This window comes from Ranitomeya variabilis, chromosome 2, assembly GCF_051348905.1.
Source record: "Ranitomeya variabilis isolate aRanVar5 chromosome 2, aRanVar5.hap1, whole genome shotgun sequence".
Lineage (NCBI taxonomy): Eukaryota > Metazoa > Chordata > Amphibia > Anura > Dendrobatidae > Ranitomeya > Ranitomeya variabilis.
Window position 1 is genome coordinate 641,142,839 of NC_135233.1, and position 13,837 is coordinate 641,156,675.

Genomic DNA, 13,837 nt, shown 5'->3' on the forward strand with positions numbered 1-13,837 from the left:
TTAATAAACAGTAGCAAAATTATGGCAAAGCACCCATTAAGCCAGTTTTCAGTTATAAAAAGTGGTAGATGCCATATTTTCGACAATCACTACTTTTGGGGTAAGACCTGCACAAAATGACAAACTTACAGCAGAAAGTGGGAATTATAGCATCTGTGCGAACAGACGGCTGCCATACATTTAACTTTTTGGGGCACTGGCAGAGAAGCGGCAAGTCTGAGGCTTGCCAGTGTGAACACCCCCTCCTTTTATGTACACTAACTCTGAAAATTCACAAGGAATAACAGGAACACATTCATTCTGAAAAATAAATGATGCAACTTATGGAAAGATTGTATAACCTTGCTAGACAGAACAGCAAATGGAATTTTGGGGATCCAAATTGCTTACTTACATGGCCTTATTAGAGGTCATTGTTCTCTTCTTCCCTTTTTTGACTATAACAATAAGCAGGAGTGGTCTCTTCTCAATGATGATCATTTATAAAGTTGACACATGGAGCCGTTTTACTTACCTATACAAAGCTGAAAAGTATCTATTAGACACAGTCTGCTGGGAATCCATGACTTGGAACAGAAGCATTAGGATCTGCACCCCTGTGTTGAACTTCACAACATGCAGTATTCTGAACAGGGTCTCCAGTTGCTCATTCACTTTCTCACTTCCTATTTCAGCATAGGGATAGGCTCTGTTCACACCAGTCAACAAGGCCCTCAAAATTTTGGAGTCAATTTCTTTTTTCTTTATGCAAGCTCGAAAAAAGCAGAAATAAACTGTAATGAGCTGGTTTGCCAAGTCAGATTCATCATGAGAAAAAATAATCTGATTCAAAAAGCAGATGCCATAGTACTGGGCTTTCTCGCTGATATTCGGGCGATACAAAAGTCTTTCCACCTCTAGACACACAACCACTTTCATGTTTGGATGTTCATTCAGTAGCATCTCCAGAAGGTAGGATGCTTTGGTGGCCACTCTATACTGGGGGTCCCCAAGTTTATTGACTAACAAGACCAGAAGGGTTTTCTCCTCTTCAGGTTTATTACAGAGAAGTTCATAAATGACATTCAGAGATTTGGCCTTAGTTGCAATCAAGCTGTCATGAGTCAGGGTCTCTAACACCTTGACAAACTCTGCCACGTGCTGCTTCAGCTGTTCCTCAAAATACCACAATATCAGGCGGCGGTCCCTGGCATCTCTGTTACCACTGGAAAGCTCTTCAAGCTTATCAAACGGGTGCTGGACAAACAGGTGAAGCTTGCGATTGTCAGGCAAGAGGTCAGACTGGAGCAAATCCTTAAAAGTATCTAATGACATAATGTTTTGCCGCTTGCTGCCCTTTTTCCTTGCCAAATTTACCAGGTTTTCTACAAACTGCAAAGTGTGAACAGGCGCGTCCTGGATAAGAACAGTCATGGCAGCCATTCTGTCCGCTAATGTGCCTGTTGTAACAACGGTTTTCATCCAGACAGTGTTGGCCCCTTTCTGAAGCTCCTTCTTATTTTTATACAGGTTGACCTCGTGTTCATATAGCTTCTCAGCCAGCGCTTTGTATTTTTTTACATCATCTTCATTTTGTGGCTGCACTGTATACTCTGCGGTATACTCATGGTCATACCACTTTCCACCTGGTTTAAGAAGCAGAGTTGATCGCGCGGTGAACTCAAAGACAGGCTTCCCCTTGTGCTTTGCTGCAGTGCTGGTCACATGGATGCCTTTTGCCGAGACTTTCGTTTTTCCTTTATCCTCTCTGCCTTTCACATTTTGGGTTTCAGTTGTTTTCTTTTTTGCTTTATTGGTCTCGTTCTTATCTTTAGTAGAGATTTTCTTTTCCTTTTCTTTAAGTTTAGTAGAATCATCACTCTGGTCGGTAAATACTTGGCTAATTTTTTGGAAGCCAAGTTTTTCCACAAATGCCTTCAATTCACCTTCTTCTAAATCATCAATTTCACCTTTCTTGCCACCATCCACTATTTCGCCGGTGTCTTCCAAGCCAGCAAGCATTACATAATCTTGCTAAATAGGGGGAGAAAAAGATAACGTGTTAAATGCCTAAAGTGATCAGCATGAATGATAAACACATGCATGGATTTCAGTCTCCGCACCCTGATGAAAGCCAAAAAGGACACCCTTTTCTTCAGAGCCGTAAAGGGGCCCATGAGGGAGTAAAAAGGGGGAAAATAACCACTTAGCAGAAGAGCGCAGGCTTCCTTCACCACTGCCGGTGTCCCCTCTCAGTCTCCTTGCTGCTTCATCCAGCTGGGAACATTACATCCATTAGGACAGAATGTGAATGCAGCAGTCGTTTTATAGACGATGCATTGAAAATATGCTTCCAGGAGACCAATGGGGAAAAACAAACAGCAGGAATGGCAACAGCCCTGTAGGTAAGTATATAGTTTAATATTTCTAACTATATACTATTTACACTGACCATTCATCACCTAAATATGACTGCACATTTCCCATATATAGCCATGATACTTGGGGTCCTAATCCTGCCGCCTCTCCATGCCTGTTAGTTTGACAGCATGTTCCCGCCTTCTCTAAAATGGCCACCAGAGGCATGGGAAGCCAGATATTCTGCCTTTTGATTGATGTGGGATGGACACGCACCAATGATGAAAGTGCTGTTTCCATCCTGAGGCAGAGAGGCAGGAAGTCATGGTTCAGACTTCTGACAGAACTCCCTATTCCTCTGCCATTTGAGAGAACATGAGAAAAGGTGGCCGAACTAACAGAGGGCGGTCGCCTTGTATCCTGACTATAGACTGTGTGTAAAGAGCAGCCACATGAGCTTAAACATGGTCTAATCAGCCAGATTCAGAGGGACTCACCAATCATGTGTGGCTAATCCCAAACCAGATGATGCCAGGGGGAATAAGGATCAGGCAGTTTGTATTAAGAAACCTTATCTTTCTCTTACAGGAGATAAGTCACTGTGCCCATAAGGAGCAGTCTGTGGGAAGTAGGGACGGATGTGACTGTCTATCATCCGAGGTGTGTGGGGACCACGAGTCTTATAGCTAACATTTTATAACGTCACAAAAGACATTCCTATAATAACACAGCATCTGCTTGTTGACATTGGTGGTGCTCCAACCACTAGAAGGCTTTAGTCACTGAGGCTGTGAGCATTTAACAAATGCTTAGAAATAGACATGTAATACATGAGATGAAAGTGGGCCGAGCTGGTAGAAGTCTGCCAACACCTGATGTGTATGGGGTAGAGATAAGTGACTGGCAGGACCCAGGTACATGATCTGTAGCCACTGGCCAGCAGCCTCTTACCAGCCCACAGCCCTGGCTCCTCTACCAGCTACTGGGTATGGTGCCATCACTGAAGCAGGGCGCAGAGTGAAAGGGCTCCAACTACAGCCATGGGGCAATGACCTGGCTGGAGGACCAGGGCCCCGTCTGAGGGGGGAGACATGGGTGAGGCAGCTGAGGAGGACCCACTCTCACCCCATTGTGTGCACATGTGCAGGGGCCAACGCCAGGCATCGCGCGCGGGCCGGCCAACGCCAGGTTTAGAGCCCACCCAGAACACCTGCCCACCAGCCTGAGGGTGACCAGGAGACCACACCGGTGGGGCAGCGCTTACCTTGGTGCCACCTAACCGCAGCACCTCCTCCAGTGTGAAGCCATCTTCCTCAGAGGCCGCATCGTCTGCGCCCCACTCACGGTCCACCTCCATGCCGTCCCGCATCTCGTCACTCGCAGAGAAGCCAGAACAGCGTGGAGCTGACGGCACCGGAAGTCGCAGCCGTGCAGTCTGGCAGGATACACGTGATGGCAGCCGTGGAGCACGTGGTGTGAGCCGCAGCCTATGGGAAGCGCCCTCCCTGTACCCTCAGTGAGCTCAGCAGCAGTGGGAGCGCGGCCTGTATTCCAGGACCTGCCGGCCAGGCGCGCGTCACCACTCACGTGAGGCTGCCCACTTCCGGGTGAAGCGCAGGCGCTGCTGAAGGCTTTGCAGCAATGAGTGTGGTCGCTAATTTACGGCAGTGTGGAAGAGGAGTCCTGCACGCGCGGGCCGGTAAATTGATCGTGCATGCTGGGACTACTAGTTCCTCAGCAATTACCGATGAGGCGTGCTTACTTAGCGCCACCATGCCACATTGCCCCCAGTGCGGCGGGAAGCACCAAGCTCCTTGCAGTGGGCCGCCCAGTCACAGAGCTAAGGCTGCCGTCACACTAGCAGTATTTGGTCAGTATTTTACCTCAGTATTTGTAAGCCAAAACCAGGAGTGGGTGATAAATGCAGAAGTGGTGCATATGTTTCTATTATACTTTTCCTCTAATTGTTCCACTCCTGGTTTTGGCTACAGATACTGGTGTAAAATACTGACCAAATCCTGCGAGTGTGATGGCAGCCTAGTGTGGTGCTGCCCTCAGAGATGTGAGCGCAGGCCAGTTACACACTGGTGATATTCATCCCTGACATCCTATATTGGAATTGTCAGCCCCAAAGACGGAGACAGATGCACTTTATCTTTAGGCTACTTTCACACATCAGGTTTTTTGTTTCAGGCACAATCCCGCACAATTTTTTTTAACCCCTTTCTGACATTGGACGTACTATCCCGTCGAGGTGGGGTGGGCCCGTATGACCACCGACGGGATAGTACGTCATAGCGATCGGCCGTGCTCACGGGGGGGAGTGCGGCCGGGTGTCAGCTGCCTATCGCAGCTGACATCCGGCACTATGTGCCAGGAGCGGTCACGGACCGCCCCCGGCACATTAACCCCCGGCACACCACGATCAAACATGATCGCAGTGTACCGGCGGTACAGGGAAGCATCGCGCAGGGACGGGGCTCCCTGCGGGCTTCCCTGAGACAATCGGTACAAGGGAATGTACTCACCTTGTACCGAGCGTCTCGTCCCTGCAGGCCCCAGATCCAAAATGGCCGCGGGGCTGCATCCGGGTCCTGCAGGGAGTACTTCCGGGTGCCGTGCAGGCGCTAGTAAGCCTGCAGCGATGTGACCGAGATCGCCGATCTGATAGAGTGCTATGCAAACTATCAGATCGGCGATCTGTGATGTCCCCCCCTGGGACAAAGTAAAAAAGTAAAAAAAAAAAATTTCCACATGTGTAAAAAAATTATATATATTATTCCCATGAATACATTTCTTTATCTAAAAAAAAACAAACAATAAAAGTACACATATTTAGTATCGCCGCGTCCGTAACGACCCAACCTATAAGGCTATGTTCACACAATCCTTTTTTTGATCCTTTTTTTGTTCAGGTTCTTTTTGCCATGCAGGGTACAGTCCAATGTTACTCTATGGAAAACAAAAACCGCTGTGCCCACTATCCTTTTTTTCTCAGGCAAATCCGCGAGGATTTGCCTGCAGAAAAAAAGAAGTACCATGTCACTTCTTTCTGCGGATTCAGCTCCTGTTTTCAACAGGCACCAATAGGAAAGTGCTGTTGAAAACCCGCAGAGGAATCTGCAGAAGAAACTGCAGGAAAATCAGCAGTGCAGTTTTGCACTGCGGGTTTTCCAAATCAGGACCTGAAAAAAAAAGGATCAAAAAAAGGATCGTGTGAACATGGCCTAAAACTGTCCCACTAGTTAACCCCTTCAGTGAACACCGTAAGAAAAAAAAAACGAGCCAAAAAACAACGCTTTATTATCATACCGCCGAACAAAAAGTGGAATAACACGCGATCAAAAAGACTGATATAAATAACCATGGTACCGCTGAAAACGTCATCTTGTCCCGCAAAAAACGAGCCGCCATATAGCATCATAACCAAAAAAATAAAAAAGTTATAGTCCTCAGAATAAAGCGATGCCAAAATAATTATTTTTTCTATAAAATAGCTTTTATCATATAAAAGCACCAAAACATAAAAAAATGATATAAATGAGATATCGCTGTAATCGTACTGACCCGACGAATAAAACTGCTTTATCAATTTTACCAAACGCGGAACGGTATAAACACCTCCCCCAAAAGAAATTCATGAATAGCTGGTTTTTGGTCATTCTGCCTCACAAAAATTGGAATAAAAAGTGATCAAAAACTGTCACGTGTCCGAAAATGTTACCAATAAAAATGTCAACTCGTCCCGCAAAAAACAAGACCTCACATGACTCTGTGGACCAAAATATGGAAAAATTATAGGTCTCAAAATGTGGAGACGCAAAAACTTTTTTGCTATAAAAAAGCGTCTTTTAGTATGTGACAGCTGCCAATCATAAAAATCCGATATAAAAAACGCTATAAAAGTAAATCAAACCCCCCCTTCATCACCCCCTTACTTAGGGAAAAATAATAAAATAAAAAAAATGTATTTATTTCCATTTTCCCGTTACGGTTAGGGCTAGGGTTAGGGTTGGGGCTAAAGTTAGGGTTAGGGTTGGGGCTAAAGTTAGGGTTAGGGTTTGGATTACATTTACGGTTGGGATTAGAATTAGGGGTGTGTCAGGGTTAGGGGTGTGGTTAGGGTTACCGTTGGGATTAGGGTTAGGGGTGTGTTTGGATTAGGGTTTCAGTTATAATTGGGGGGTTTCCACTGTTCAGGCACATCAGAGGCTCTCCAAACGCGACATGGCGTCCGATCTCAATTCCAGCCAATTCTGCGTTGAAAAAGTAAAACAGTGCTCCTTCCCTTCCGAGCTCTCCCGTGCGCCCAAACAGGAGTTTACCCCAACATATGGGGTATCAGCGTACTCGGGACAAATTGGACAACAACTATTGGGGTCCAAGTTCTCTTTTTATCCTTGGGAAAATAAAAATTTGGGGGGCTAAAAATCATTTTTGTGGGAAAAATACGATTTTTTTATTTTCACGGCTCTGCGTTGTAAACTGTAGTGAAACACTTGGGGGTTCAAAGTTCTCAAAACACATCTAGATAAGTTCCTTGGGAGGTCTAGTTTCCAATATGGGGTCACTTGTGAGGGGTTTGTACTGTTTGGGTACATCAGGGGCTCTGCAAATGCAACGTGACGCCTGCAGACCAATCTATCTAAGTCTGTATTCCAAATGGCGCTCCTTCCCTTCCGAGCTCTGCCATGCGCCCAAACAGTGGTTCCCCCCCACATATAGGGCATCAGCGTACTCAGGACAAATTGGACAACAACTTTTGGGGTCCAATTTATCCTGTTACCCTTGTGAAATTACAAAACTGGGGGCTAAAAAATCATTTTTGTGAAAAAAAAAAATAATTTTTATTTTCACGGCTCTGTGTTATAAACTGTAGTGAAACACTTGGGGGTTCAAAACTCTCAAAACACATCTAGATAAGTTCCTTAGGGGGTCTACTTTCCATATTGGTGTCACTTGTGGGGGGTTTTAATGTTTAGGCACATCAGGGGCTCTCCAAACGCAACATGACGTCCCATCTCAATTCCAGTAAATTTTGCATTGAAAAGTCAAATGGCGCTCCTTCATTTCCGAGCTCTGCTATGCGCCCAAACAGTGGTTTACCCCCACATATGGGTTATCGTCGTACTCAGGACAAATTGCACAACAACTTTTGTGGTCTAATTTCTTCTCTTACCCTTGGGAAAATAAAAAATTGGGGGCGAAAAGATCATTTTTGTGAAAAAATATGATTTTTTATTTTTACGGCTCTGCACTATAAACTTCTGTGAAGCACTTGGTGGGTCAAAGTGCTCACCACACATCTAGATAAGTTCCTTAGGGGGTCTACTTTCCAAACGCAACATGGCGTCCCATCTCAATTCCAGTCAATTTTGCATTGAAAAGTCAAATGGCGCTCCTTTCCTTCCGAGCTCTGCCATGCGCCCAAACAGTAGTTTACCCCCACATATGGGGTATCAGCGTACTCAGGACAAATTGGACAATAACTTTTGGGGTCCATTTTCTCCTGTTACCCTTGGTAAAATAAAACAAATTGGAGCTGAAATAATTTTTGTGTAAGAAAAAAAAAAAAAAAAAGTTAAATGTTCATTTTTATTTAAACATTCCAAAAATTCCTGTGAAACACCTGAAGGGTTAATAAACTTCTTGAATGTGGTTTTGAGCACCTTGAGGGGTGCAGTTTTTAGAATGGTGTCACACTTGGGTATTTTCTATCATATAGACCCCTCAAAATGACTTCAAATGAGATGTGGTCCCTAAAAAAAAAATGGTGTTGTAAAAATGAGAAATTAACTTTTAAGGGTCAACTTTTAACCCTTATAACTCCCTAACAAAAAAAATTTTGGTTCCAAAATCGTGCTGATGTAAAGTAGACATGTGGGAAATGTTACTTATTAAGTATTTTGCGTGACATATTTCTGTGATTTAAGGGCATAAAAATTCAAAGTTGGAAAATTGCAAAATTTTCAACATTTTCGCCAAATTTCCGTTTTTTTCTCAAATAAACGCAAGTTATATCGAATAAATTTTACCGCTATCATGAAGTACAATATGTCACGAGAAAACAATGTCAGAATCGCCAAGATCCGTTGAAGCGTTCCAGAGTTATAACCTCATAAAGGGACAGTGGTCAGAATTGTAAAAATTGGCCTGGTCATTAACGTGCAAACCACCCTTGGGGGTGAAGGGGTTAAAAACAGGTTAGTTGCAAATAGCGAAAAACTGATGCGACAGATCGTTTGTTTTTTTTTTGCTGGATTTGTGTTTTTATAAACGCAGGGTTACAGTGACTTCCTGTTCCTGGGGGGTAGAGAGAGAGGAAAACAAAAGAGAATAGAAAATGCATCTACGGGGCATGCTCAGTGTGAAAAAAAACGATTCGGTACCAGGATTCATCCATTTCACCTCCAGTTTCATCCGTTTATCGCCTGAACCGTCGCTGGGCGGTTTTTCGCCGGACATAAGAAACGTTCCTCTGTTTTGTCCAGCTGCAGGAAAAATTTTTTTGATGGATCAGGCAGAAAACGGATGAAACGTTTGGCCATCGGGTTCAATCCGGCGCTAATACAACTCTATGAGAATAAAACGGATCCGGCGGAGAAAAAAACGGCTACTTTCACACTTCAGGTTTTTTGCCTTCAGGCACAATCCGGCAAGTTTTTTTAAAAAAAAATCAGTTTTTTTCCCTCATATGGTAAAAATAGGGGGTGGGGTAGGGAGGCATATAGAGGTCCAGGATATATCAGGCTCCTTTTAGAGGATAGGGGACATGTCTATGTTGGGGTATAGGAGTCCATGGCATATTAGGCTCTTTAGTCAGGGGATAGGGACATGTCCAGTGTTGGGGTACAGGAGTCCATGACATATCACGCTCCTCTTAGTCTGTGGCAGGCACTGACCTATTCTACTGCTGCTATGGCCGCTGCACTTTCCTCTTCCCCCAGAGTTATCGGTAGTTTCTCTTCCTCCTCCGTGGAGGTGAAGTCTGGGAGGAGATCAGACAGTCTCTTGAAGTGAGTGTCCCTCACTGCAGAGTATTTGGGGCACCTAAGCAGGAAGTGAGCCTCATCCTCCATGGCCTCCTGGGGGCACTGCTGGCAGAGTCTGCTCTCTCGGGGCTTGTAGTCCTGTCGGTGCCGCCCAGATTCGATGAGTAGGCTGTGGGCGCTCGGTCTGTATTGGCTCAGGATCTGTCGCTCTTTGGGGTTTTCTAGTTTCTCTAGATATGGGGCCAGTTTGTACTCCCTCTGTAGGTTCTGGTATATCGTCAGTTTCTGGGATTTGTTTATGTCGTTCCCCAAGATGCTGAGATATTCCTCTTTGACTTTGTGTGTCATCTTCTGGATTTCACCTTTTGTCAGGCCATGGAGGTTGTTGGCTTGGTCAGACTGGCTTTGGGTACTTTTTGTTGGGAGGCTTCCTGGTGTAGGAAGGCTTTGTGATGGTAGATGCTGGGACTGCTACTTTGTAGATGAGCCTTGAATGACAGTGCCTTCTTGTTTAAGGTATGTTTCCACGTTCAGGACACGCTGCGTGTTTGACGCTGTGTAGAGCCGCAGCATCAAACACGTAGCGTCCAGATGTTGCAGCATAGTGGAAGGGATTTCATGAAATCCCGTCTCCACTATGCTGTAAAACACGCAGGCGGCAGACCTGCGTAAACGGACATGCGGCGTGTGTTTTCAGAACGCAGCATGTCTTTACAAATGCGGTGACGCTCCGTCACCGCGCCATAAATTTATCATAGACTATCATTAGATGCGGTAAAACCGCATCTAATGATTAGTCACATGCGTAGAAACTGCGTAACCGCAGCTTAATACACATGTCTGCCTCCTCACCTGTCCCGCCGCCGGAAGTCCCTCGTCCACTGCAGTTCTCGCTGTAACTTATCTTATCGCGAGAACTGCCGTGCATGTGACCGGGAGTTATCTCCGGTCACTAGTCTGGTTCTCGCAAACAGCTGATTGTGAGAACACTGTAGTGTAGGTGATCGCTGGAGAGTTATCTCCGGCGATCATCTACAGGCTCTGCTACATCAGGATGTCAGACATCCAGATGTAGCAGAGCCGGACTCGTCTAGACTGTGTGCACATACAACACACAACATACGACATGTGACGTGCAACATACCACATGCAACATACGACATGCAACATACTGTACATACATACAGAACATGCAACATTCATAACATACATACAGTACATACAATACATACATATAGACATACAGTACATTAAACATAGAGTACATACTCACCTTGTCACCTTGATCCCCGAAGCCATTGTCACTTGTAACAAATAATAAAATAATAAACAAACAATATACTCCCTGATCCACAGATATCCAATTAAAACGAGTGTCCCACGACGATCTCCCGTGGAGAGCAGCCACATCAGCTGATGTGACCGCTCTCCAGGAATACAATGATGGAAGGTATCCTTCCACAATGTATTCCCCACAATGTATTCCTCTGCCCCTGTGAGAAAATAGTCCCTAGTCTCACTTGTGGCACTGCTGTGTGGGAAAATTCCCACACAGCTTTGCCATAAAGTGAGACTCTGAACTAAGGTAACCTCAGTGATATACAGCAGGAGCCATTGTCTCCTGTCAGTGTGTCACTGGAGGGCCTATAGAGCGGTGACATCACCAGATGTCACTGTTCTATAGGGGAGATCGTCGTGGGACATTCGTTATTAATTGGACTACGGCGGAAAGTAAGTATACGGTTGGTTTATTATTTTTACTTTTTTTGCAGGCGCTCAAGTATGGTAAGTATGGTGAAATTAAGAATAATAAAATAGTTTTTTCTGGCTATGTCTTTATTTATTTTTTTTGCACTTTCACTACAATAGGATTAATAATGGATAGGCGTCTTACTGACGCCTCTCCATTATTAACCGGGCCTAATGTCACCTTATATTAGCAAGGTGACATTAACCCCTTATTATCCCATTTCCCACCGCTACAGGGGAGTGGTAAGAGAGGGGCTAAGTGCCGGAATTGGCGCATCTTACAGATGTGTCATTTCTGGGGCGGCTGCGGGCTGGTATTTGTAGCCGGGGGGGCAATATCCATGGCCCCTCTCTAGGCTATGAATATCAGCCTGCAGCTCTCTGCCTAGCCTTTCTGGCTATAAATTATAGGGGGACCCGACGTCATTTTTTTGGGGGGGTCCCCCTATTTTTATAGCCAGTAAAGGCTATGCAGACAGCTGCGGGCTGATATTCATAGCCTGGGAAGCTCCATGGGTATTAACCCATTCCCAGCCTACACACATCAGGCGCTGGCTTTCCCTCTCTGGCGCCGCAGAAAACTGCACGGGAGCCCACGCCTTTTTTTTGTTTTAAATTAAACATATTGCGTTTAAGGCCGGCGTCAATACCCGGCACTGCCGCGGGCACTCGGGACCAGATCGTTCAGCTGCATAGAAATACATGCAGCCGCACGCTCCGCTCCCGAGTGCCGGTGGCAGTGCCGGGTATTGAAGCGAGAGACTTGTGTGAGTTTCTCGCGTGTGTGACCCCAGCCTAACGCAGATTTTGTGTGTGTGTTTTTAAGGCCGGGATCACACATGCGAGAAACTCGGACGAGTATCGCATCTTAATACCCGACACTGGCGCCGGCACTCGGGAGTGGAGTGTGCAGCTGCATAGAAATACATGCAGCTGTGTGCTACGCTCCCAAGTGCCGGCGGCAGTGCCAGGTATTAAGATGCGATACTCGTCCGAGTTTCTCGCTTGTGTGATCCATCTATCGTATCTATCTATCTATCGTATCTATCAATCATCTGTTTATCTATTAATCTATTTATCGATAAATCTATAGATAGATATATTTATAGATAGATATATCGATAGATATGATAGATGGATACAATAGATTGATAGATATGATAGATACAATAGATGGATACAGTACATATGATAGATATTTATCGTATCCATCTATCTGTTGTATCTATCGTATCAATTATCTGTCAATACTGTATATCTATCGCTATATCTATATATAGATATATTTATAGATAGATATATCGGTATATACACTTCTTCCCCTGTCATCACCCCTACCCTAATTCAAAATACCAAGGATTGTCTGCTGTCTCTAACATCATGTCCTGCCTCTACCTGAAACTAAATCTCTCCAAAACTGAACTTCTTGTGTTTCTCCCCTCAACTAACCTCACTCTTCCCAACATCGAAATTACCCTGGAGGGTTCAACCATAACTCCCAAGAAGCATGCCCTCTGTCTTGGGGTCATATTCGACACCGAACTTTCCTTTACTCCCTATATCAGATCACTCACTCACTCACTGACTCTTGTCACCTGCATCTTAAAAACTAGGGTTGAGCGAAACGGATCGTTCATTTTCATAAGTCGCCGACTTTTGGCAAAGTCGGCGTCTCATGAAACCCGACCCGATCCCTGTGTGGGGTCGGCCATGCGGTACGCGATCTTGGCGCCAAAGTCGCGTTTCGTATGACGCGTTTAGCGCCATTTTTTCAGCCAATGAAGGAGTGTGGGCAGAGTGATGACATAGGGGTTAGGGGCGTGCACGCCTATCATCATTTTATCGCTTGTGCGCAGTAGGGATTTGCAATGTGTAACACGAGATTTTCTGTGCTGGGAGAGAGAGAGAGAGAGAAAGAAAATAAATAAATATCCCCATTGACGTGCATAGGGTTTCGTGTTCCGGCCGATCCTTGACTTTTCGCAGTAATCGGCCGATTTCGCCCGAGTCGACTTTTCAAAAAGTCGGGTTTCGCGAAACATGACTCGACCCTAAAAAAGTCAGTGTCGCTCAACCCTATTAAAAACATCTCCAGAATCCGACCTTTTCTCACCTTTGAAACTGCTAAGACTCTTACTGTCGCTCTTATTCATTCTCGTCTGGACTACTGCAACTCTCTTCTGATCGGTCTCCCTCTTACCAAACTTTCTCCTCTCCAATCCATCTTGAATGCGGCAGCCAGGGTCATATTTCTGTCCAACCGCTTCACCGATGCCTCCATCTTGTGCCAGTCATTACACTGGCTACCCATTCGCTACAGGGTCCAGTATAAACTCATCTCTCTCACCCACAAAGCCCTCCACAGTTCTGCACCACCTTATATCTCCTCTCTCATCTCTGTCTATCGCCCTACACGTGCCCTCTGTTCTACAAATGACCTAAGACTAACATCCCCCATAATCCGAACCTCGCACCTCCGTCTCCAAGACTTCTCTCGTGCTGCGCCCGCTCTCTGGAATGCACTTCCCCAGACAATCAGACTGATACCTAGCCCCGACCTATTCAAGCGCGCTTTAAAAACTCATCTCTTCAAACAAGCCTACCACATCAACTACTCAGTAAACTAACTTTGCCCTGTTCCCTCCTTCCAAATATTATTCTAAATCTGCACCCTACTATTCATCTGTCTCCACACCCTCCATGCACACGATAACTGCACTTGATACTTGACTATTGCACGTAAACACATGAGCTGATGA

At 45.3% G+C, this 13,837-nt stretch overlaps 2 protein-coding genes across 2 annotated transcripts in view; one reads left to right on the forward strand and one right to left on the reverse strand.

The window, feature by feature from the left end:
* CEBPZ (CCAAT enhancer binding protein zeta) overlaps nucleotides 1–3,870 on the reverse strand; it is a 47,071-nt gene extending 43,201 nt beyond the window's left edge. The window contains exons 1-2 of the mRNA XM_077289118.1: nucleotides 3,602–3,870; nucleotides 515–2,013 (exon numbers count right to left, since the gene is read on the reverse strand). Of these exons, the coding sequence (XP_077145233.1) occupies nucleotides 515–2,013; nucleotides 3,602–3,706 (1,604 nt within the window). The 5' untranslated portion in view covers nucleotides 3,707–3,870. The remainder of the gene's footprint in view (nucleotides 1–514; nucleotides 2,014–3,601) is intronic.
* The window catches only part of NDUFAF7 (NADH:ubiquinone oxidoreductase complex assembly factor 7), a 74,482-nt gene continuing 64,502 nt past the window's right edge, over nucleotides 3,858–13,837 (forward strand). Inside the window, exon 1 of the mRNA XM_077289119.1 lies at nucleotides 3,858–4,036. Coding sequence (XP_077145234.1) covers nucleotides 3,979–4,036 — 58 coding nt within the window. The 5' untranslated portion in view covers nucleotides 3,858–3,978. The remainder of the gene's footprint in view (nucleotides 4,037–13,837) is intronic.